Below are 21,827 nucleotides of genomic sequence, written 5' to 3'. Positions count from 1 at the left end.
CATCCCCAGAGGCACGCACCTGGGAGACTCTAGGCAGGGACACACCCCGGGGGAGGAGCTGCTGTCGCGGTGGGGCCCAGCCCACACTGGCTGGGAGTTCCCCTTCCACTCCTCCGCGGGCCCCAGGGGACCGACATGGCCCAGAAGAGTCCCAGCCCCGCCCTGGAGCCCGAGCACGTCCAGCGGCTGCTGCTCTCCTGCCGGGAGGCCAAGAAGTCCGCCTACTGCCCCTACAGTCGCTTCCCCGTCGGGGCCGCCCTCCTCACCGGGGACGGGAGGATCTTCTCCGGTAAGGGCGGTGCCTTGGGGGTCCCCCTTCGTGGCAGCCTGGGTGGGAGGCCAGAGGAGGACAAGAAGGAAGGGCGGAAGGAGGGGCACTCTCTCCCCTCTTCCCTGGGCCTCTCCTGTAACTCTGCCACTCACCCCTGCCCTGCCTTCTGTCCCAGACAGTGAGGATGAATATTCGGCTCAAATCCAGTGGCTTTCCGTTCTTGGAGGACTGGGAAGCTGAGGAGAGATGGGGAAGGAAGTGGGAAGGGGAAGCAGGAAAGGGATGCATAAACGCAGAGCATCTGCAGTCCCTGAGCTGGGAGGGAGAAGGTTAACACTTTCTGAGCCCTCCTCTACGTCTGGCACCCTACAAAGGCTTCCACTGCTACAGGCAAGTCCTCACCGCCCACGCGCTGAGCCAGGTGTTATGCCCATTTTTTCAATGAAGAAACTGAGGTCCGGAGGTGACATGACTTGCTCAAGGTCACACAGGTTGCTGTGACCAGTGCTAGGGTCCCTCAAGCCCTGCTTTCTTCCTGTCACCTACCATCCAGGGGGATGGCTGGGGGTGAAATCGAGGAATCCAGGGGTTACTCCTTAGTGGGGTGTGGGCCTTACAGAGGGTCTTAAGGGAAAGAAGGCAGTCAGAGTTTGGGTAACCAGCCCTGAGTGCCGGCCTGGGGAGGGAGGGACAGGAATCTGAGTTGGCACTAATCTGTTCCTAAGCTCCTTTTCTTTGGTTTGTTGTTTTTATAGAAAAGCTCACTTGAACAGAAATTCAGACTTGTTTTTGCTAAGCTTAGGGACATCCTCTTTTAGGACAGTGGGGAACGGGGCGGGGCGTGGAGGTGGCCGGAAAGCCGTGCCCCTCCCCCCTCCCATTCCCACCATCGCCCTGCCCCCAGGGCAGATGAGAATTGGCCCAGAGTGATAGATGGGAAGCCCCAGCCCTGCTGCCAGGAATCCCCCTTCCGCCTGCACAGACCGGAGGCTCACTTGTGTGCCTCTCATTGGTAACCCCACCCACACCCACACCCCCAGCATTCCCGGGCCAGGTGTGAGCCCCTGCCTCCACCACTGCTCAGCTGCGAGTCTGGCTGGGAGCCACACCTCCCCCGCTATAGTGGCCCCTTGATGTTCATCTTATCTCTTGTCTTTTGTGGTTCTTTCTGGTTTCACGAGTCACCTGGGTCTTAAACATCTCTCAGCACCTTGAGCGTGTGCTACCATGTGAAAGGACCGGGACTCAACGTTATGCATCTAACCTTTCCAGTCTTTCAAGGCAGTTATTATATCGGCCCTTTGCAGAGAAGGAAACTGAGGCTCAGAGAGGTTAAATGCCCAAGATCACAAGCTGAGATGGGAACCCAGAGCTCCCCTGACTCCCAAGTTTGCTTTCCTGTGGGGAACAAAGAATCTCTGAGTGTCATGTGGAAATTCAGTCCTGGCCCGGGGGCTCAGATGAGCATTAAACATTAACCACCACCTCAAACAACGTTGCAATCCACACCAACCCCATGTCTCAGGGCCTTGAACATGCAATCAGCCATTGATTCCTTCCAGCGCTTCCATGTCCCCTCCGATGGTGTACAGAGAGGGGCCCTCCCCATCCTTGCATTGATTTATTTATTCAACAAATATTTGCCGAGCACCAATTACTAGGTGATGTACCAGGTGCTGGAGATACCACTGTGAGCAGAAATGACAGTCCCTGCCCCCCACGGAGGTCCCCTCCTCTTGCACAGGCCATGGCTCAAAGTGGGAGCCTCAACCAATGATTGTAGGAGAGAATGGATGAAGTGAGCAGAGGTGTGGCCTATTTAAAGGGCAGGGAAGGACCTGATGTCACCGGGAAAAGGGTTATGCGGTGGGCACTTATGGAGTTCTTATGGGATGGGGTACAGGCCCTGGAGGAGTTAAAGGCTCCTGGGTTTGCATCCTGGCATTGCTGTTTCTCACCTGTGTGACCCTTCACCCTCCTGAGTCTCAGCTTGCACATCTGTAAACCGAAGATCACAATACCGGCCTTTCAGGACGGCTGTGGACAAAGCTGGTGCTTCTGGCCTGGCGGTCCTCCCTGATTGTTGGTGCCTGGGCTGCATTAGTCATTAAAGATGTTGAATTTCACCCCCGGTCGTGAGGCTTTAAACGAGCTAATGCCTTTAAAGGAGCTAAAGTGCTTAGCACAGTTTCTGGACCCAAATAAGAATATCACGAATGGCGGCTGCTTCTACTGTTCATGGGGGGGGTGGTGATGATTTGCAGGCAGATTGCGGAGCACTTCTGAAGGCCAGGTAGAGACACTGAGATTTGATGAGGTAGCAAGTAGGGAGCCGAGAAGAGTCACAGGAAAGTGGGGTTTGAGGACAATGAGGCTGGCAGGTACTCGAGGAAGACTGGGACAGAGGAAAGAGCGTCAGGGGGACAGTGTCTGTCTTACTCACTGACAACATGTTGCCCGGCCTATAGTTAAGGTTCGTTGAGTGCGTGAATGAGTGGTTTGGCCTAGGACAGCGGCAGACGGGACGAAGAAGGAGGAAAGATCTGAGAGGGATTATACAGGACTAATGGACTGGGTCTAGGGTGGGCAGTATTAGAATAAAGGAAAGGAACATGGTTCTAGGATTTCCAGCCACGGAGACCAGGGAAAGGATGAGACAGAGCTGGATTGTGCTGGGGGCATGGTGGGCAGGGACCCACAGCCATATTAATAACTGCAATGGATTAAGCATTCTCTAAGCACTTCTATGAAAGATCTTTTGTAATCTCACAGCCACCACATGAGAGGAGACAATGAGTGTTGCATGCATTAGTCAGAGCACTTTGAGTTGCCAATGCCAGAAACCAACCAGAACCACAATGGGCAAGGGTAGATCTTGCCTCAGGGACAGCTGGATCCAGGAACTCTAATGCCACCATGCTCTTCTTTAGCCTTCTGGATGCTGGTTTCTTTCTCTTATCCTAAAAGTGGGCTTTCTCCAGGCATCAGGGAACATGAGTGCAGGCATCCCTAGTTTACATTCTTACAGCCTTAAAAAGCAAAGAGGAAAGAACTCTTCCCCACTAGCTCGAGATGGAAAAATTCCAGGGAAGGGCTTTGATTGGTCCATCTCCAATCACATGCACATCCCTGGGCCAATCACGGTTGCCGTGATGGGGTCGCGTGATGGGGCCAGCTGATTCACACACATATTCCTTCTCAGTGCAGGGTGGGTGGGTCTATTACCACAAGAAGGACTGCGGAGGTGCCAAGCAGACCAAACCAAGAGCCAACGCACATTTTATGAATGAGATAACTGAGGGTCAGATTTATCTGCTTCCAAATTCCTTGCTTTTCCTGCTGCCCCTCGCTGCGTGAGGATATGTGGATACACAGAAGGGGGCAGAGAGAGCTGTGCTGAGGAGGGGGGACAGATGGAGGGCATTTACCAGAATCCCTGGATCTCCTTACTGAGAAGGAAAGGGAGGGTAGATGGCGGTGAGGCAGGGCTTGGAGAGGAGGGACCTTGAACAACCAGAGGAAACCTGATAGGGCATCAGGGGGTGAATTAGAGATGATTAGGAGGCAGAGAGGGCACAGCTGAACTTAGACACTGAGTTTACAACTCGTAGCAGGCCAAGTCTGCCCAGTTCTGGAACTGTCTCCAGCTGAACAAAAGACCAGCCTCCGTGGAGTTTGCACCCTCAGAGGCAGCTGGTGTTCTGTCCAATTCAAAAGCAAGTCTGAGAGCTTTGCTGTCACAATCTCATAATGATGATCTTATTTCTTCTATTACCCCTGACCCCGGCCAGGGCCTTGTGCCCCTCGCAGCTGGGCCACCAGGATGGTAGTTAATAACTACAACAATTACCTTCTGTCACTGCTGTGGGGAGAGCGAAAGAGAGAGGAGGAGCTCACCGGAGAAGAAAGAGATGCTGGGGGAAGGGGCAGTGAGGACACAGAGAGAAGAGTTAAGATGGGACACAAGGGGGCTGGGGGGACGAAGTCAGCCCGGGGCCCCCAGCCAGCGATGGTGGATTGCCGGGTGGGAGGGCATGGAGGAGACTCATGGAGGACCACCCTGCGGGCATCACCCAAGGGATGGGGGAGTTTCTCTCCTTCAGCTCGTACTTTTGGGGTGGTGGTCTGTCTCTCCCTTTCCGCAGAGGGATTGCAGCACTCCAATGTTTCATTGACATTTGGCGGGGAGGCAGGGGGAGCACTTTTCTGGATCACGTGTAATTAATTTGCGAGGAAAAAACCATGTTAAAAAACAAACAAAAAAAACGTTTAAGGACATCCTGGTTAATTGCTGAATTCAGCTCTTCTTGGCTCAAACTTTAAACCTAATCCTTCATCTGTCTTCCCCCGACCAGCCCCTGATTCCCTCCCTGGGCTCCCTTTCTCCCCCAGGACCACCCTTTGGAGCTCTATATGGCCCCGCTCCACAGCGTTTGACCCAACGCAGGCTCCCAGCCCCACCCATAGCACTTCTAGGTGAGTCAAAGCAGGCTTCCCTCACCAGCTTCCTCTCCTTACAGCCCTGCCCACCCTCCACGCCTCGCTCCCGCTGTGCCCCCCACCCCAGCTTCGTCCACTGGTCCTCTGCACTGTCACTCGAAAGCAGCTTATTACAAAGATGAGCTTCACTAAAATCCCTCGTCTCTATAGCTGAGTTGGAATAGGATCCATTTGTGAAACTGTGCGTTGCACTTGCAGCAGAGGCAGGAACATGGTGAGAGTGGAGTATTTCTTCAAGCACGCGAACGTGACAGTTCTCTAGTCCAGTGATTCCCACGTGTGGTCCCAGACCCACAGCCTCAGCACCTCCTGGGAACTTGTTAGAAGTGCTAGTTAACGGGCTCCAACCCAGAACCACTAAAGCAGGAGCTCCAGGGGTGGAGCTGAGAAATCTTTAAGAAGCCCTCCGGAAGGTGCCGAGGCCCACTTGCTTGAGTGTGATGAACCCCCGCTCGAATCTTAAGATCCCTCGGAAGGCAGAGCGGACGCAGAGAGGGGGACGTGCTCTCCGGCAGTGCTCTCTTCTCTGGGGGACTGGGTCCCAGTCACCTCCTTGTGAATTTCTTCCCTGGCTGATGTCTCGATGACATCCGACTCCAGCCCTGCCTTAAGCAACAAACCTCCTCAGAACATGGCCTCACTGAAATGCCACAGAGAAAGACACTTCTTTGTATCTGTCATGCCAGGATGTGAGTTGACTCCCTGACCCCCCACCTCAGATTTACCCTCTGTAAAATGGGGTTAGAATAGGATCTGCCTTACAGAGTTGTTAAAAAGGTTAACAACAGAGTGCAGATGAAGTGTTCCACGAGTGCCTGGCAGATAAAAGGAGAGCAATAAAAGAAAAGATTAAAACAAAGCAATGAGTAATAACAGCACTATCATCTTAGTATTATTTCTGGTCCAATCTTATAATTATGGATTCTAACTTGGTGCCGTCCCAGCCCGTCTCTCCTGTGTGTTTCAGAGTCAGTGAAGGGAACACAGGGAATGGAGTTGGTTTGCCTGTATAGATGACGTTTTGTGCCCTGGGCTTTAGGGAAGCAAAACAAAATTGTCTGGCCTTTCAGGATCAACAGTTTATGGGTTTCCTTCCTCCCTTCCTCCGCCTCTTTTTTTCTGTTTTTTTAGAAGCGAGACTTGGAAATTACACTTGAACTTGCTAGAGGCCCCACATACAGTTATTCCTTTGCATCTCAGAGATTTAGCACTAAAGGGGGAAATTCCACTCTTTCGATAATAAGTAACTGAGAGCCTCGCTGGCCTCACTGTTTTAGGCCCTGGGCACACTGGCTGTTCCAGGCCCTGGGCATACAGCAATGTACAATATAGACAAAGTCCCTGCCCTCAGGAATTTTTACTTGGGGGATAGTGGGGGAATTAGATGTTAAAGACATTCATTTCAGGAAAGTGTGAAGTGTTAAAACAGGATAAATGGATTAAGAGGGTGGGAGGTGAGGGGGGAGGAAACAATTTTAGATAGAATGATCAGGGAAGGCTTCTCCGAGGAGATGACGTTTGAGCAGAGACCTGGGTAGAGTGAGCCATGTGCTTATAGGGGGATGAGAGTTCCAGGCAGTTAGAACAGCCGGTGCAAAGGCCCTGTGGCAGGTATATACTTGGGGAACAGCTGGATAGCAAAAGGAGTTGAGGTCCAGGAGGTAGGCAGGTTGGCACCAGATTACGAGGGCCTTGTAGTCATGGAAAGAATTTCAAAGTTGCCTGAAGGACAGAGACAGGGCCACTGTGACACCTTGTCTGGAAGGAACAGAAGCTCAGTCATACAGGCCTTCCACCACCAAAGCCTTGACTTTATGCAATTAAGAACAGCAGCTCCAGGGCTTCCCTGGTGGCGCAGTGGTTGAGAGTCCGCCTGCCGATGCAGGGGACACGGGTTCGTGCCCCGGTCTGGGAAGATCCCACATGCCGCGGAGCAGCTGTGCCCGTGAGCCATGGCTGCTGAGCCTGCACGTCTGGAGCCTGTGCTCCGCAACAGGAGAGGCCACAACAGTGAGAGGCCCGCGAACCGCAAAAAAAACAAAAAAACAAAAACCCAGCAGCTCCAGCTGCTGAACACGTACTCTGTGCCAGGCTTTGTGCTCATTGCTTTACACGCGCGATCTCAACTCATTCTCACTAGAGGCCTGCGCGGAAGGTGCTGTCATCTTCATTTTACAAATGAGCACGCTGAGCCTCAAGGAGGTTCAGTCCCTTTCCCAAATTCTCAGAGCCAGGAGGGCAAAGGGTCCCAGGGCAGAACAAAACCTACCGGATCTTTCTTCAAAAGTCTATTTGAACAGTAGGGTATGTGAGGGCACTCCCTTCTAGAACAAACTCTCCCTCTCCTTAAGTGGCCCGTTGAAGTTTTTACACACAGTGAAGGAAGAGTTCTCTACATGAGGTCATTGTGAACTTCCAAAGCAGACACAGGCAATCATCCTGAGAGGCCGGGCCCTTTGCAGTCCGGCCATTTGCTTTAACATCACATCAGCAAAACCCAAGATTTATGTGAGTCACGTCTAATGGGAAAAGTGTCCCTGAGGCAGGGATGAGGCAGGGGTGGGAGGGTTGCTAGACGGGAAGTGGAGTGGGGAGCAGCTCTTCTGCTTCTGGGAGAGGCAGAAGTCAAATGCAGCAAGGTCACAGGTCGGCAAAGGTGGGAGGGGCAGGCAGGTCTGAGCAGGCAAGGGTATGTTTAAAGGAAGCCATTTCCAGCAGGCATCAGGAACCTGTCTGGGGAGACTAGGTAGGGAGCAAGAAAGACTCATTCATTTAACTTTCACTGACCTAGCAGAGAGCCTGAGCATTTAGGGGCCACTTGTCCAGGCTACAATAACTCACATGTGAATATGAACAAATGCTTTGCCAAAGTAGGCAGTCGATGAATATCAACCACTCCTTCCATGGTTGCAGCTCCCTGATGGCTCCCTGCCCTGTATCCCAACTGTATTAACTGATTTCTGCAGGGTTGCAAATGATAGGAATACTATTTTTTAAACTATTTTAGGCAAAAGGAGGGTGCACTGGTTCCTATAACTAAATGGTGGCAGAGCTGGAGTGTTTCTGGGCTTCAAGGGCAGCTGGCATCAGGAGGCCGGACTCTTTACCCACCATCTCTCATCTGAGTGTCCATTCCATTGCCTCCTATTGGTGTTCTCCATAAAGAAGGGAAACTAGCTGGGCCCAGGCCCAGCTCCTGGTGTTAGAGAGGGACTGATGGTCCCTCACACAGGAGAACTCTGATTGGCCTAGTGTGGGTCAGGTGCTCAACTCTGATTGGCCCAGTGTGCGTCAGGTTTCACCCAACACTTCCACTCACATCCCATTGGCTAACCCTATAGGACTACCCCAAGCTTATAGGGGGGCTGGGAAACATGGTCTCCAGCTGGGTAGGCATATGCCCAACTAAACTCCAACGGATTCTATTGAGAGTGTGAACACTGGGAACGACTAGTCTTGGCCACAAGACCCCCTGTGGCCTGTAAGTATCCATACATCTTTCTTCCCACACGTAGGACCCACTTATAAACTTTCTGAGGGTGAGAACCCAAAGTCCACCCAGTCACTGCATCCCGCTCTAAAAGCAGGATCCCTTGGTGGTGCACAGCCCACCTTCTCAGGTTGGGTGTGGCCTTGCTAATCCAGTGGCCTGAAAACTAAAAAAAAACATCTGCCCCCCACTTCACACCCACTCTGGCCATACGCAATGCGGAGCAGGAAAGGCTAACAGTCATCAAATCTCCCATTAGGAAAACAGAACACCTGTTGGCCACCAGTCTGTGCAGTTATCAGACCTGCTGGGCAAGAAGTGTGAAAACTCCCTGCCCCGGGGTACACCTTGCCTCCCCTTTCTGCCCTGGGGGTGACCCCCTTGTCCACGGCCCACTGGGGCCCCTGGCTTTGCCCTCTGGGAGCTTCTTCCTCGACCTTATCCTCCTCAGCCTTACCTCTGAAGTGGGTGTCAGAGAGAATGCTCTCCTTGGGGGCACACAGCTCTCTCAACTTACTGCTGATGGTGGAGTCTTGGGGGCCCCAGATTTCTTTAGGAATGGAACAATCACAGGCTTTTGTAGGCCAGACTTTTGGTTTCTCTGGCTTTCCAAAGCTATCAAAAACTTAGAAACCTTCTGGTCTGTTTGCTTCCACTTTCATACAGGAGTAGCACACCCGAAGAATCCTTTCTGTGCAATAGTTCTTAAGCCCGCCAACTCCCTTTTTTACTAACTGGCTTCCCTGCCCAGCCCAGCCCTGCTGCCTCATTTTAATGGTGGCAACCTTGAGGCACCTGAAACAATGACTGGGTGGAAATGACAGCCTGAATCAGATCTTTGCCACAGGGCTGATTCACATTGCTAGGTAGAAAAGTCCTAAGAGTGTGTACCATGGTTTGCCTTCCAGGTTATTGCAGGGTGGGGTTTTACCAAATAATCTGCCACAGAGTAGCAAGGGCCATCAGCTCTCCATCTTGCCACATCTGTATTTCTTTCACATTATTGCCCAACTGCTAAGTCAAGACCACATATTTTTGGTTTTTCTTTTTTTTTTTTTTTTTGGTCAAAGCTACATCTTATTTTTAGCACCCATTTCTGTTTTGGTTAGATACAGGTTAAATTACTGTAACAAAAATATCCCAAGGGCTTCCCCGGTGGCGCAGTGGTTGAGAATCTGCCTGCCAATGCAGGGGACACGGGTTCGAGCCCTGGTCTGGGAAGATCCCACATGCCGCGGAGCAACTAGCCCCGTGAGCCACAATTACTGAGCCTGTGCGTCTGGAGCCTGTGCTCCGCAACAAGAGAGGCCGCGATAGTGAGAGGCCCGCGCACCGCGATGAGTGGCCCCCGCTTGCCGCAACTAGAGAAAGCCCTCACACAGAAACGAAGAGCCAACACAGCCATAAATAAATAAATAAAAATAAATATCCCCAAATACAATGACTCATACCTGACAGAATTCTCTTTTTCTCTCACATGATGATTCAGAGTAGGCAGCTGGTCCAGGGCAAGTAGGCAACTCAGCTCTGTTCCAGGAGTTGGCCAGGGTCCCAGGTTCCTTCTGGGCTGTTGCTTCTCCATCCCTGTGAATATAAAGCGTGTGGTCAAAGCTGTCCCGCCCCAACCCAGCCTATGGAGGGGAAAAGAAAGGAAGTAAAGGGCAAGCAGTCTCTTTACAAAAGATGTGATCCAGAAGTTTCCTACCTCACTTTGGGCCACATCCCATTAGCCAAAACTTAGTCACATGGCCGTACTCTGCTGCAAGGGAGGCTGGGAAATATAGTCTCTGTGTGGCCATGTGATCAGCCATATGGGAATGGGAATCACTTGTATTACTTAAAGGAAGAAGGAGAAAATGAATACTGGGGAACAATGAATATCCTGCCTCAGGGAGAAGGCAAGCTATGAAGAGTGACATACTGAATATGACAGCCTGATGGTCAGGGGAAAGCCCAGCTCCTGTGGCCATTGGTTCATGGCCTCACCTCCCTGAAAATGCAGAGTCTGTTAGTCAGCCAATCTGGCTATGCCAGTGCTTTGTCACCTGGAAGCAGCCCTTGCCCATTGCCCCCAGGAACACTCCAGAGAACACCCCTGGGGTGGAATCCCTTTGTGCAATCACAAACATCTTTTGCAAAGCTTGAGAACTTTTGTTCGTTAGTTTGTTGGTTTTGACAGTTTTGTTTTGCAATACAACTCACAGAGAACCCTGGTTGAACTCTGACGGCTGGTATCCACACCAAAACTTTTGGAGACTTCCTTGGCCGTCGGGCCAGTGGTTAAGACTCCACGCTTCCACTGCAGGGGCCACAAGTTCAGTCCCTGGTCGGGGAATCACGATCCCACATGCCGTGCCACGCTGCATGGCCAAAAATTATTTTTAAAAAAAAATTTTTTTACTCAGGTGCAATCTTTGAATCAGGATCACCACCGCACCCCACCCTGTGGCTTCTGTCTCTGAGACCCAGGGTGGGGGGCTCTGCTCATCTTCTTAAGCCTTGGCATCTCCCTTGGCCCTGACCTGACCTTTGATGGGGAGATGAGGCTGAGTTAATCTGCCCTGTGATGCTGTCGCTGCTTCCAGGCTGTGCTTCGAAATGCAGGCATCAGATAAGTGATGAGAGTGGGAGGTTCTTGGGAAAAACCACTGCACCAGTGGGTCACAGAGTCTCCCAACGCTTCTGGTCAAGTTGCCCTCTCCTTGCCCGCACCTTGTTCCTAGTAGCGGGTCCCTCCCAGCACTGGAATGGGGTAAGCCTCTTACTCTACACATGCAACAGGAAGTGGCTCTGCTGCAAATAGCACTGGTCTCTCCTCTCTTCTCAGGGTGCAACATAGAAAATGCCTGCTACCCACTGGGCGTCTGTGCTGAACGAACCGCCATCCAGAAGGCCATCTCAGAAGGGTACAAAGAGTTCAGGGCAATCGCTATCTCCAGGTGAGTGGGAAAGGCTGCTCACAGCAATATTCATTCATCTATTCAGCCAACACCCACCACACACCAGTTATTCATCCATTCATTCATTCATCTAACATGCGTTTATACTGCGCTTCCTATGGTGTGGGGCACTGTAGGGCTGGGCTGAGTGCTGAGGGTAGAAGATAAATAAGAAATGGACTCTGCCCTTGGTGAACCTGAAGAGCAGGTAAACAAGCAAGACAACTCTAAGACAAAGGCAGGCGCGCTCTTGTTCTAATAACAGCGCAAAACACAACAGAATCCCTGTAAGATACAATAGGAAGGCAGCATAGAAACAAAGCTAGAGGGACCTAAAAATCACCTGGTATAGACTTGCCTGGCCACTATACCCATTTTACAGTTGAAGAAACTGAGACCCAGAGATGATGAGCAACCTTCCTAGGAATTAGTGGCGAAGCCGAGACAGATACATATCTAGAGTCTGACTCCAGGGCTCATTCCACTGTGCCATGCTGTGCCAGGAAAGGAAACCTTCTTCCCTGCTCTCCTTGAGCTGATACTGAGATCCGTCCTTCACTGTGCCAACTCCTTCACTTGGCATCCATCACCTCTAGGTGCAAGAACCAGGATAAAAGGACAAGCTGGCGGGGTGACACCCAGGCAAACCCAGGCTATGGTCTAAACTGATGAGATTCCAGCCCAGGTTCTGGCTGAACAAGAGCACTTATTAACTCTCTCTCCAGGCCCCAGGCATAATTATCCAAGCTCCCACGTGTGTGCCCTCAAAGGGAATTCGTTGAGTTCTTACTGGCCCTGGACCCAGACTCAGTGGCTTCAGGATTCAAAGCATGTGAATGGGCTCTTTTATTTATTTGGACCCCATTATGCTTCTGATTTAATGACGAATTGCTTCTCTGTGTACTGTTGCATTGTCTATGAGAGAGAGTTCTCGTAGCAAGATAACGGTGCAAGGAAAATAACTTGGGAAGTTTTGAATCCACCCGGAAAGAGACTGCAAGGCTGACCAAGTGTTGGTCTTTAGGGACATCCGGGTGCATGGGTCATGGACTAGGTGTGAATGATCTCTTCATTGTGGTGGAGATGCAGGACCTTTCTGGCGGAAATGTAGGGGCTGAGAGCAAGGCCTATGGCGTCTGTGTGACAGAAACCAGCCCCCATTTCTTTTTTATTTTTTTTAATATTTATTTATTTATGTGTTTTTATTTGGTTGAGCCAGGTCTTAGTTGTGGCAGGCGGGCCCCTTAGTTGCAGCGTGCGAACTCTTAGTTGTGGCATGTGTGTGGGATCTAGTTCCCTGACCAGGGATCGAACCCAGGCCCCCTGCATTGAGAGAGTGGAGTCTTAACCATTGTGACACCAGGGAAGTCCCCCCATTTCTTCTATAAGATCCTAAATTTGGCCTCATTCTGGCCCCCAAGGTGGTCCACATTATTGAAGGTTTTCTTCCCTGAGTAACGGAAGTCAAGGATGCACTTCTGGAGAAGGGCCCCAGCTTCCAAGAGCTCTCCCTGTGACCAAGGTCTGTCCTAGCTTCCCTCCGGCTTTGGGAGGAATAGATGAGGCTGCCCTGGGAACATTTTGTGCGGACGAACAGAGATCAGGATGTGAATTACACTTTATAAAAAGAGGGTGGGGGTAACTCAGTTTCAAACCTGATCCAAGAAAATAATGATATTCTGGGGAAAAGGAGGCCAAAGTCAACAAAAGGATAATGGCAAGGTGGCCCTGCTCTGTTTAGAATGTTCCAGATGAAAGGCTTTTTCTCTTGGTCATTATCTACTCTTAAAAAGCATGACTGAGTTTCGTTAGTGATGATTAGCAAATGTCCTTGTTTACACAAAAAACGCATTTTTCCAGCACCCAACAGCTCCTCTCCAGGTACTCTGCCTGCGCCAGCATTCCCGAGCCAGAAAAGCAGTCATTACTGCACTAATGATTTGTTAAATTGAGAGTGTGGGTTTAGAGGGTGAATGGGAGGCGCCAGCTCCCTCGTTAACGATGATGAGTGTGAACAGTCTCAGAGAGCCCCCTTGAGACCTGTAAAGTGGAAAGTGCACAGCTCAGGTGGGATTTTGCTGACAGAGAGATAAGCTTGCCCCACTGGGGTCCTAGCTGTCATCATCAAAGTCGATAGGTTTCCAGCCTGTCAAGTCTGATAAGCTGGCCTCAGTGTGTGACTAAGGTCAGCACAAACCACAGGAAACTGTCAACACCCGGCACAAGGTGGAAGAGGCAAAGGGCAGCGGAGAGGGAGAAAGGGAAAGGGAGGAGAAAAGGTCCCCGTGCACCCAGGACCTTCTGGGATGCTTCTCCCAAGCTTTTCATTCTTTCTCTTGGCTGGAACGTTGAGTAATGCTTAGGAGGCCAGGCTCCCGGGTTAATGAGACCTGGTTTCAAATCCTTCTCCACTACTGACCTTGGGCACATTGCTTCAACAATCTGAGGCCAGCTCTTCTGTAAAGTGGAGAGTGATGCCTACCCATTGGGCTGTTGGGAGGACTCGGGGTGTGCAATAAATTAAAACTATTGTTTTAACATTATCATTATTACTTCTGCAAGCTGCAGAACTACCAAAGGCAGAGTAGACAGATCCTGGGTTCAAATCCTGGTTACCAGCTCTGTGACCTTGGGCAGGTCACTTCACCTTTCATGACCTTTAACACGTAGATGGTAAGAGTACCTACATAGCTCCTGTCTTATAAGGTTATAAGGGGTTAAATGAGTTAATATACATATGGCCCTTAGCACAGTGCCTGGCCCAGAGAAGTGCAGTGTAAGTGTAAGCCATTATTATTGGGCTGTCTGCCAGGATGTACCATCTTGTGACTTTTGGTGGTTGAACCTGAGACCAAATCCAACATTCCAGTTGAATGCATGTTCATACCCCACCTTGAAAACCCCAATGCAGGTCACCCTCTCCAAGGGGCTGTCCCTCGGGCACTTAGCCATGCATGTCACAAGATTGGGAAAGGAAATGGTGAGCTTGGTAGGGGCCAGATCATACAGGGCCTTCTCAGCCATGGAAGGGAGGCTGAATTTCACTTAGAACACCTCTCCCGTAACCCTAACCACAGTCTGCCTGTAGTTATGACATTGGCACACAGATTTTATCTCCCTTCCAGATGGCAAGGTCCTTGAAGTCAGGGATTCTCTGATTGGTCTTTGTTGCTCCCTCCCATGCTTGCCTATCATAGAGCAAACCCTGAGCCAACATGTGTGCAATGAAATAAAAAATAACAGAGTCCAGCCTCCAAAGAGCTTATGAGAGGCTCTGGCTGCAACATCAGTCACCTGGAAACCAGATGGGTTAATCTGGCTCAGGGTGCATCCTGGGCAGGGGTCCCCACCCTCTCACGTTCCCATGGGATCACTCTGAAGCTGAGAGTGTGTTCAGAGAGGACCCACCTTTCCATGAGCAGAAACTTCCTTTGACTGGACCTCCACATGTAAAAGGGAGTTGTCATGGGGATTAAATAAAATAGCACCCCTCCACTCTCTCTCCCCTCAGCTGCTTTATTCAATGCATAGCATCTGTCTCTGTCTCCACTTGATACATGTTTGACTGGTTGGTTGATTGGTTGGTTGGTTACCTGGCTCATCTCACTAGTCAAAAGCTCCTGAGAACAGTGAATTTTGCCTGGTTTGTTCACTGCTGTATCCCCAGCACTGACAGTGCCTGGCACATAGTAGGTGCTCAATAAATAAATGTCCGTCGATTAACATGTGATAATGACTATAAAGTACTTCGGAGGATGCCTGGCACATTCTAGGCACCTATTAAACAATATGATAATTATTGTTAATACACAATAAGGCAAATTAATTATACAATAGTACATAAAGCACACAGTATGTAATAAAACTGTATATGACAAGGTACTAAAATTATGACAGAGCTTATATATGTGAAGGAAGAGTGCCAGTGATTAGCAGAGCGATAACAATGTGTGTATAGCATTCTAAAGTTTACCAAGGCCTTTGCACACCTGATCTCATTTTATCTTCTAAGCATTCCTACAAAGTGGATGACATTATTCCCCACATTTTATAGGCAAAGAAATGACCCTTGCATGGGTTAAAATGACTTGGTCAAAGTCACATGTAGTTAGCAAAAGGAAGAACTGATCGAGAACCAAATTTTAAGTCCTGTAATCGTCCAGACGTATCACAGAGCTGTGGGTCTCAGAAGAGCAAGGGTGATGGTGGCCACCGGCTTAACCTCTGGTGCTTCATCAGGCTTGGAGGCTCTTACAGTTTACTCTTTCTTTAAACACCATCCTTTGTCCTGCTCAGGGCTGGAGGACTGCCTTCAGTTGCCTTCGCTCTCAGAGACAACCCCTTGGCTGTAGGCTTCTCTTCTCTGACTTTCTCCGATACAGGGAACCCAGTTTTCTCATTGACTCACATATGTCTCAGGGCCTTTGCACATACTACATCCCTTGCCTGCAACACAGAAAACCCCAGAGCTTCAGAGTAGCACTCTGTTACTTCATCTCACTGAATATATGTTCTTGAAGGTAAAATGGTCACTCTGACACTCAGGTTATATTGAGAATTAAATGAAATAATGTCTATCGAGTGCCTGGTAGAGAGCTTGGGGCAGAGCAGGTGCTCACTAATGGTGACGTATGGACTCTACACTTCCTCCAAGGACCGGGCCAAATGCCACCTCCACCATAAAATATTCTCTCTCCCTCCCTAGTCAGGGAGGGTCTCCTAGTTACCATGCATTCTTACTGCATTTTGTTTGAAATGATAACTCATCTAGTTTTCTATGTCACCCACTGGGCTGAGCAGTCTCCTGAAGGCCAGAGACAAATTCTCCTTAACCTTTGTGTCCCTGCGGCGTTGGTGAGAGTAAGTGCTCACTAAACGTTTACTGAACTCGCTGATGAAAGTAATGGTCCTGCCCGTGGCCTTGCCTCTTGCAAGTGCAGAAAGCTCTGTGCGCTTCTTCTCAGCCTCTAGGACGCAGCACACCTGTGAACCAGGAACTGCCTGGTGGGATTTGACTTAATCTGGAGGAGGGTAGGACTTGGGGCCTGAATTTTAGCAATTGTCCTCTGGCCTCCGAAGAGACTGATCCGTGTTTGATTCTCTGCTTCCGCAGTGACTTGCAAGATGATTTTATCTCCCCATGTGGGGCCTGCCGGCAGGTCATGAGAGAGGTAAGCAGCTTCCCTTTCTTTCTGGAACGGATGCCTCCCTGCTCTTCCCCAGGCCTTGGGAGCTGAGCCAAGCTGCCAGCGAGGAGACACAGCAACTGTCCTGTTTGCTGAGTTGGCTGATTCCTAAGGCCTTCCCAAGCTTGCGTGAATCACTGGAAATTATTCTTTCCTTCAACAAATACTTACTGAGTGTCTGCTCTGTGCTGGGCATTGACCTTGCTCTGGGGAGACAGCAGTGAAAAGACAGGCCAGGCCCGGCACTCACAGACTTTATAGTCTAGTGCAGGAGACAGACAAACAAGGAGCAAAATAAATCAACAGTAGAGTTTCTGAGAGGGATGAGGGCTACAGAGAAAAGAATGCAGAAAAAAGGAGTCGAGAGTGACAGAAGGGGCAGCTGAGTCTAGGTCAGTGTCAGAGCAGCAAACTACAGCCCAGGGGCAAATCCAGACTGCTGCTTGTTATTGTAAATAAAGTTTTATTGGCACGCAGGCACGCCCACTCACTCACACGTGGTCTCTGGCTGCTTTGGTCCTACCACAGGAGAGATGAGGAGTTACAACATGGACCTTATGGCCCGCAAGGCCTAAACTGTTGACTACCTGGCCCTTTATGGAAAAAAGTTTGCCAACCCCCTGCTTTAGATGGCCAGGAAGGGCCTCTCTTGGAAGACGGCATTTGAGCAGAGATATAAATAATGAGAAAAGATGAGGCAGACCAAGGCCTAGAGATTTCCAGGCAGAGGAAGCAGCAAGTTTAACGCCCATATACTTGGTGAGTTGGATGAGTCGTATGAAGGACAAAGAGGCTAGAACACGGGGGCAGGGGTTGGGGTGCGTGGTGATAGGAGGTGAAGTCAGAGGGGTGGGCAGGGGCCAATCACGCAGTAGGCTGTGAATGGAGGGTATGTTTTATTCCAAGAAGAAAGAGAACTGAATCATACACTTAAAAATGGTTAAAATGATTTTATGACATTGAAACAAAAGTTGGGGGAAGAAAAGAATAAAGGGAATTCACTGGTTGTTTTTAAGAGGGAACTTAAAGGATCTGATGTACTTTTTACAAAGATCTTCTTGGTGGAAGACTTCAGTTTCTTCAATCCTAAAAACAAAGGGGTGGATCTGGCCGTGGCTTCTGAATCTGGGCTCAGTGAAGTCTTTGATGTGTAAACGTACATTGGGGGAGGGGGGATGCCCGTGGCTTTGGTGGACTCGCAAAGGGGCCTGTGTCCTCCAGAGTCCCCAGAGGCTAAAGTCACCAGTTTAAAGAATCCCCACGCCCTTGGGCTCTGATGTGACGTCATTGGCCCCTGTAAATACAGCATCTCATTTAATCTCCACCCCCCCACACCTGGAGAGACGTGTGGGTCATTACCCCCATTTCTCAGAGAAGTGAAATGACCTGCTGAAGGACATGCAGCCGGTCAGTGGCGAGCTGGCATTCACCGCAGTTCAGGCTGACTGCAAAGCCCACGCTCCCCGCGGAAGCCTCCCTGCCTTTACGGTCCTATAAATGGAACAAATTATTTTCGGCCCCAGTGGAGATATAATGATGCTTTGCAGCATAGGACCTGCTTGTTCCATGGGGGCTTCTGCTCTGGGAACTGTCTGAAATGGGGGGAAGTGGGGCTTCCTTCAGTTTTGCTTTTGTGCCTTGGGGGTTTCAAAGCATCTCTCGAACATGCAAATATCTCCGTCCTCCTTCTGCTTCTTGCCAGGACTGCAAATCAGGCACAATTAGCAGAACTCATGTCCCAAATCCAGATGAAAAATGCCACCACGAAGGCACTGAATTCACAACAGGCACTTCATCTCCCGTTAGAGGGGCACAAACGGCTGCCCAGCACCATGGTGTGTCCAAGGCCACATAAGGAAAGCACACCAGAATGCCAACTCCCTGACTCCCGAGGCCCCGCCTCAGTCCAATTGCTCATTGCTGTTTTCTCCAAACAGATTAGATGCTGGCAGATGAGAGAAGGGGAATGGAAAAGCTGAAGGAGGGAGAGGCAAAGCTGAAACCAAGATGCAAATAATAAGAGCTGAAGCTTGGGGGCCAGGGGCCTGGTGGTGCTTAAACTCACCTCCACTCAACTCACACCCATACCCTCAGGCAGAACCTGCCAAGCAGAAAAATGTCCTTCCTTAAAACATTAATTTTAAAAAGCCAGAAAAAGGAAAGAAATTGGGTCATTTGTAGAGACACGGATGGATCTAGAGACTGTCATAGAGTGAAGTAAGTCAGAAGGAGAAAAACAAATATCGTATATTAACGCATATATGTGGAACCTAGAAATATGGTACAGATGAACCGGTTTGCAGGGCAGAAATAGAGACACAGATGTAGAGAACAAACGTATGGACACCAAGGGGGGAAAGTGGCGGGGGTGGTTGGGGTGGGGGGGATGAATTGGGAGATTGGGACTGACATGTATACACTAATATGTATAAAATGGATAACTAATAAGAACCTGCTGTATAAAAAAGAAATAAAATTAAACTTTAAAAAGATAATAATAAAGTAAAATAAAATAAAAAGCCAGAGACGGATTGTGCCTGGTAATAAGTTGGTGATTCAGACTGAAGCGTAAACAGCAGACGGCAAAGCTGAGCGGTCACTAGGAAGAACAGGTCATCAGTAGGAATGGCTTCCATTGATGGAGTATTTACTACGCGCCAGACACCGCTTGCAGGCACCTCCAGGACTCAGCACTGGCCAGGCAGAGCCTCGGGCTGTTGACTCCAACTCCAGGACTCTCTCCATTACACCACAGCTGATTTAACTCTCCACCTAGGACACCTATCTTCCTGCCTAATAAGTCTTTTGTCTCTAAAACCACTTCACAGATCAAGACACACACAGAGACCCAAAGAGTTTAATCATTTGCCCCACATCACACAGCCAGCATGTAAGAGGAAGATGGGGACAGAGATTTGGGCTAAAACTCTGCTTTCCTGACGTTACCCTGCAAAACCTCAGTTTCCTCATCAGTAAAATGGGGATACTATCCCCCTCCCTCAAAGGGTAGATGGCGAAATCCTGCATGTTCCATGTCGGGTGTGTGATGAGGCAGGCATGCCACCTCTCCTGGCTGTCAGGACTTATGGAGAGGCTCTAAGGGAAGCAGATATTAGTTGTTCTTTTTCACAGCAGGACGGGATCTGGCCCCAGGGGTTAGATATTGTTCTTGTAAAGCCCTGGGTGAGTCCTTAATCAGAGAACGGAGCATTGATCGCCCATTAGCAACGTGCAAGCACTGTGCTAACTGCTTCACGTGCCATCTTTCATGGGCTCCTCCCTCTATGCACCAGGTATAATTATTGTCATTCCCATTTTACAGGTGAGAACACCGAGGTACAGAGACGCATGTTAGACAGTAAGAGGTAGAGCCAGATTCAAACCCAGGTCAGCCCTCAGCCCTCACCCCTTGGCCACACTGCTTCCCTCACACTGGCTTTGTCTCTTCCAGTTTGGCACTGACTGGGCTGTCTACATGACCAAGCCGGATGGCACGTACGTTGTCAGGACAGTCCAGGAGCTGCTGCCTGCCTCCTTTGGGCCCGAGGACCTGCAGAAGATCCAGTGAGGGACGGGGAACACCCACCGCCTGGGAGACCCTGGGTTCCCACACGTGCTTAAGGGGACAGCCACCCAGAGATCTTCATGAAGATGTACTCACAGACCTGGGGACGCCTGCCTAGTGGTCCCCAACCCCACAGGCGCTGGGCAGAGATGACTTTTCCAAATTACACTCAAGCAGTGGGGTTTCTACTGAAGTGATACAGGGTTTCCCTCCAGCCTGGGCCTACAGCCCCTCCTTGCAACCCTCCTGGTCCTCCCTAGGACTCAGAGCGCCCCCGTCCCTCTCTTCCGTCCTGCCAAGTCTGTGCTATCCTGCTTGGTTCTATCCTATCTAAGGTTCTATCCTGCTCTGAGCGACTTTTCTAATTATAAACATTACAGAACATACTGATTCGGGAGAGCACGTTTTGTTGTCTCAATCCTTGCTGTAGCTCTTAGGAGGGGCAGGGTGATTCGTCTTTATAGAAAGACCTGGATTCTTTCTTCTGGGAGAGGAAACAGGCACCTTGGACCTGTGTAGCTGGTGTGGAGAGTTTTTGGGCTTCCTGCCCCTGCCTTCTCCAGATGGGAGGCCGCTGGGCTGGATCTTACTGCCAACGGCCGTTTCTAGAGTCGTCCTGGGCGCAGTTAGACCCGGGCACTGGATGCTGTCACCCCCAAGTATAAAGGGGGAGGCGTGAGTTTGTCTAGACAGCAGAGCAAATGTCTCTATGAGGACCTACTCTGTGTCAAGTACTTTTGCGTGGATTATTTTGTATTTTAAGTACTTGACAACTCGGCGAAGTAGCTATCTCCCCCTTCTTACAGATGAGGGCCCTGGTTGAGTAACTTGCTTTAGGACTGCAGCAAAATTCAAACCAGAATCCAGGTCCTGTAACTCCCACTATGGTCTAGAAACAGTGCCTGCTCCTCGCCACGCACTGGGATGTGGCAGGTCTGGAATTGGAACCAGGTCTGTCTGACTCTGAGTGTTTTTCCCATTCTCCCACAGCTGATGTCTGGCTGCCCTTATTTACCGAGTCTCTTTTATATGCCAAATACTGCAGAGGGAAAGATGTATAAGAAACAGTCTCTGCCCTTGAGAAACTTGCCGTCTGATGGGGAGAGAGAGGTATAAACAGGACTAATGCACAGAAATACACACTGTGGTCCAGGCGGGTACCAAGTGCAGGGTGGGCATAGTTGTGGGGGGCATGCTGCCTTCTGGGGAGTGAGGAGGGTCAGGGAGGGGACTGTCTGTTGGTACAGTTAGGGAGGTGAGGGCTGAATAAGGGAAGGAGCTAGGCTGGCCCTGTAAAGGGGGCTGACAGCTCTGGGTGTCCTCCCTGGAGGAGTTGGCCTTGGGGTGAGCTTTGGTGGCTGGGGTACGAATAGGGTGTAGAGTTTCCTCTTTCCCAGGCAGGCAAGTTGCTGGGGACACAGGAAGTGGACAGGTAATTCACCCCTTCCCTGGGAGTCCTTTCTACTGAGATCAGAGCATCTGCAGGGGTTACTGCCCGTTAAGACTGGCTTTTCCATTACACACCCAGACCTACCTGCTGCCATCCTGCCTTTCTTCAGAAGTGGCTGCTGTGGCCTCCAGCACACTCCTCTGAATGTCCTCAATAAAGAGGAGTGGAGAAAGAAAAAGAGGAAAGGAAGGTGAAAGAAAATAGGCCAAGATGTTAACATCAGTTAAACTTCTGCTTGATGCGAGTCTAGATTAGTGGTTTTTTTCCTTTGTACATGTCTGTATTTTTTAAATTTCCAAAACATTTTTTTTTCTATTTAACAAGAAAAAAATCGTATAGCACAATGGTTAAAAGTTTGAACTTCAGAGTTGAACAGCCTCCAAACCTTGTGGCTTTGGGCAAGCGATTTCATTGCTCTGAGTCTCA

At 50.1% G+C, this 21,827-nt stretch overlaps 1 protein-coding gene across 1 annotated transcript; it reads left to right on the top strand.

The window, feature by feature from the left end:
* The first annotated feature begins 124 nt into the window (after positions 1 to 124).
* On the top strand, positions 125 to 20,350 carry CDA (cytidine deaminase). Its single transcript, XM_060141210.1, has 4 exons — positions 125 to 289; positions 11,089 to 11,200; positions 16,314 to 16,371; positions 19,838 to 20,350. Exons 1-4 carry the CDS (start codon positions 136 to 138, stop codon positions 19,952 to 19,954), a joined length of 441 nt encoding a protein of 146 aa, XP_059997193.1. The 5' UTR covers positions 125 to 135; the 3' UTR covers positions 19,955 to 20,350.
* The last annotated feature ends 1,477 nt before the right edge of the window (positions 20,351 to 21,827 follow it).

This window comes from Lagenorhynchus albirostris, chromosome 2, assembly GCF_949774975.1.
Source record: "Lagenorhynchus albirostris chromosome 2, mLagAlb1.1, whole genome shotgun sequence".
Taxonomy (NCBI): Eukaryota; Metazoa; Chordata; class Mammalia; order Artiodactyla; family Delphinidae; genus Lagenorhynchus; species Lagenorhynchus albirostris.
Note: the sequence above shows the minus strand (reverse complement) of the source record. Positions and strands in the feature narration are given on the sequence as shown.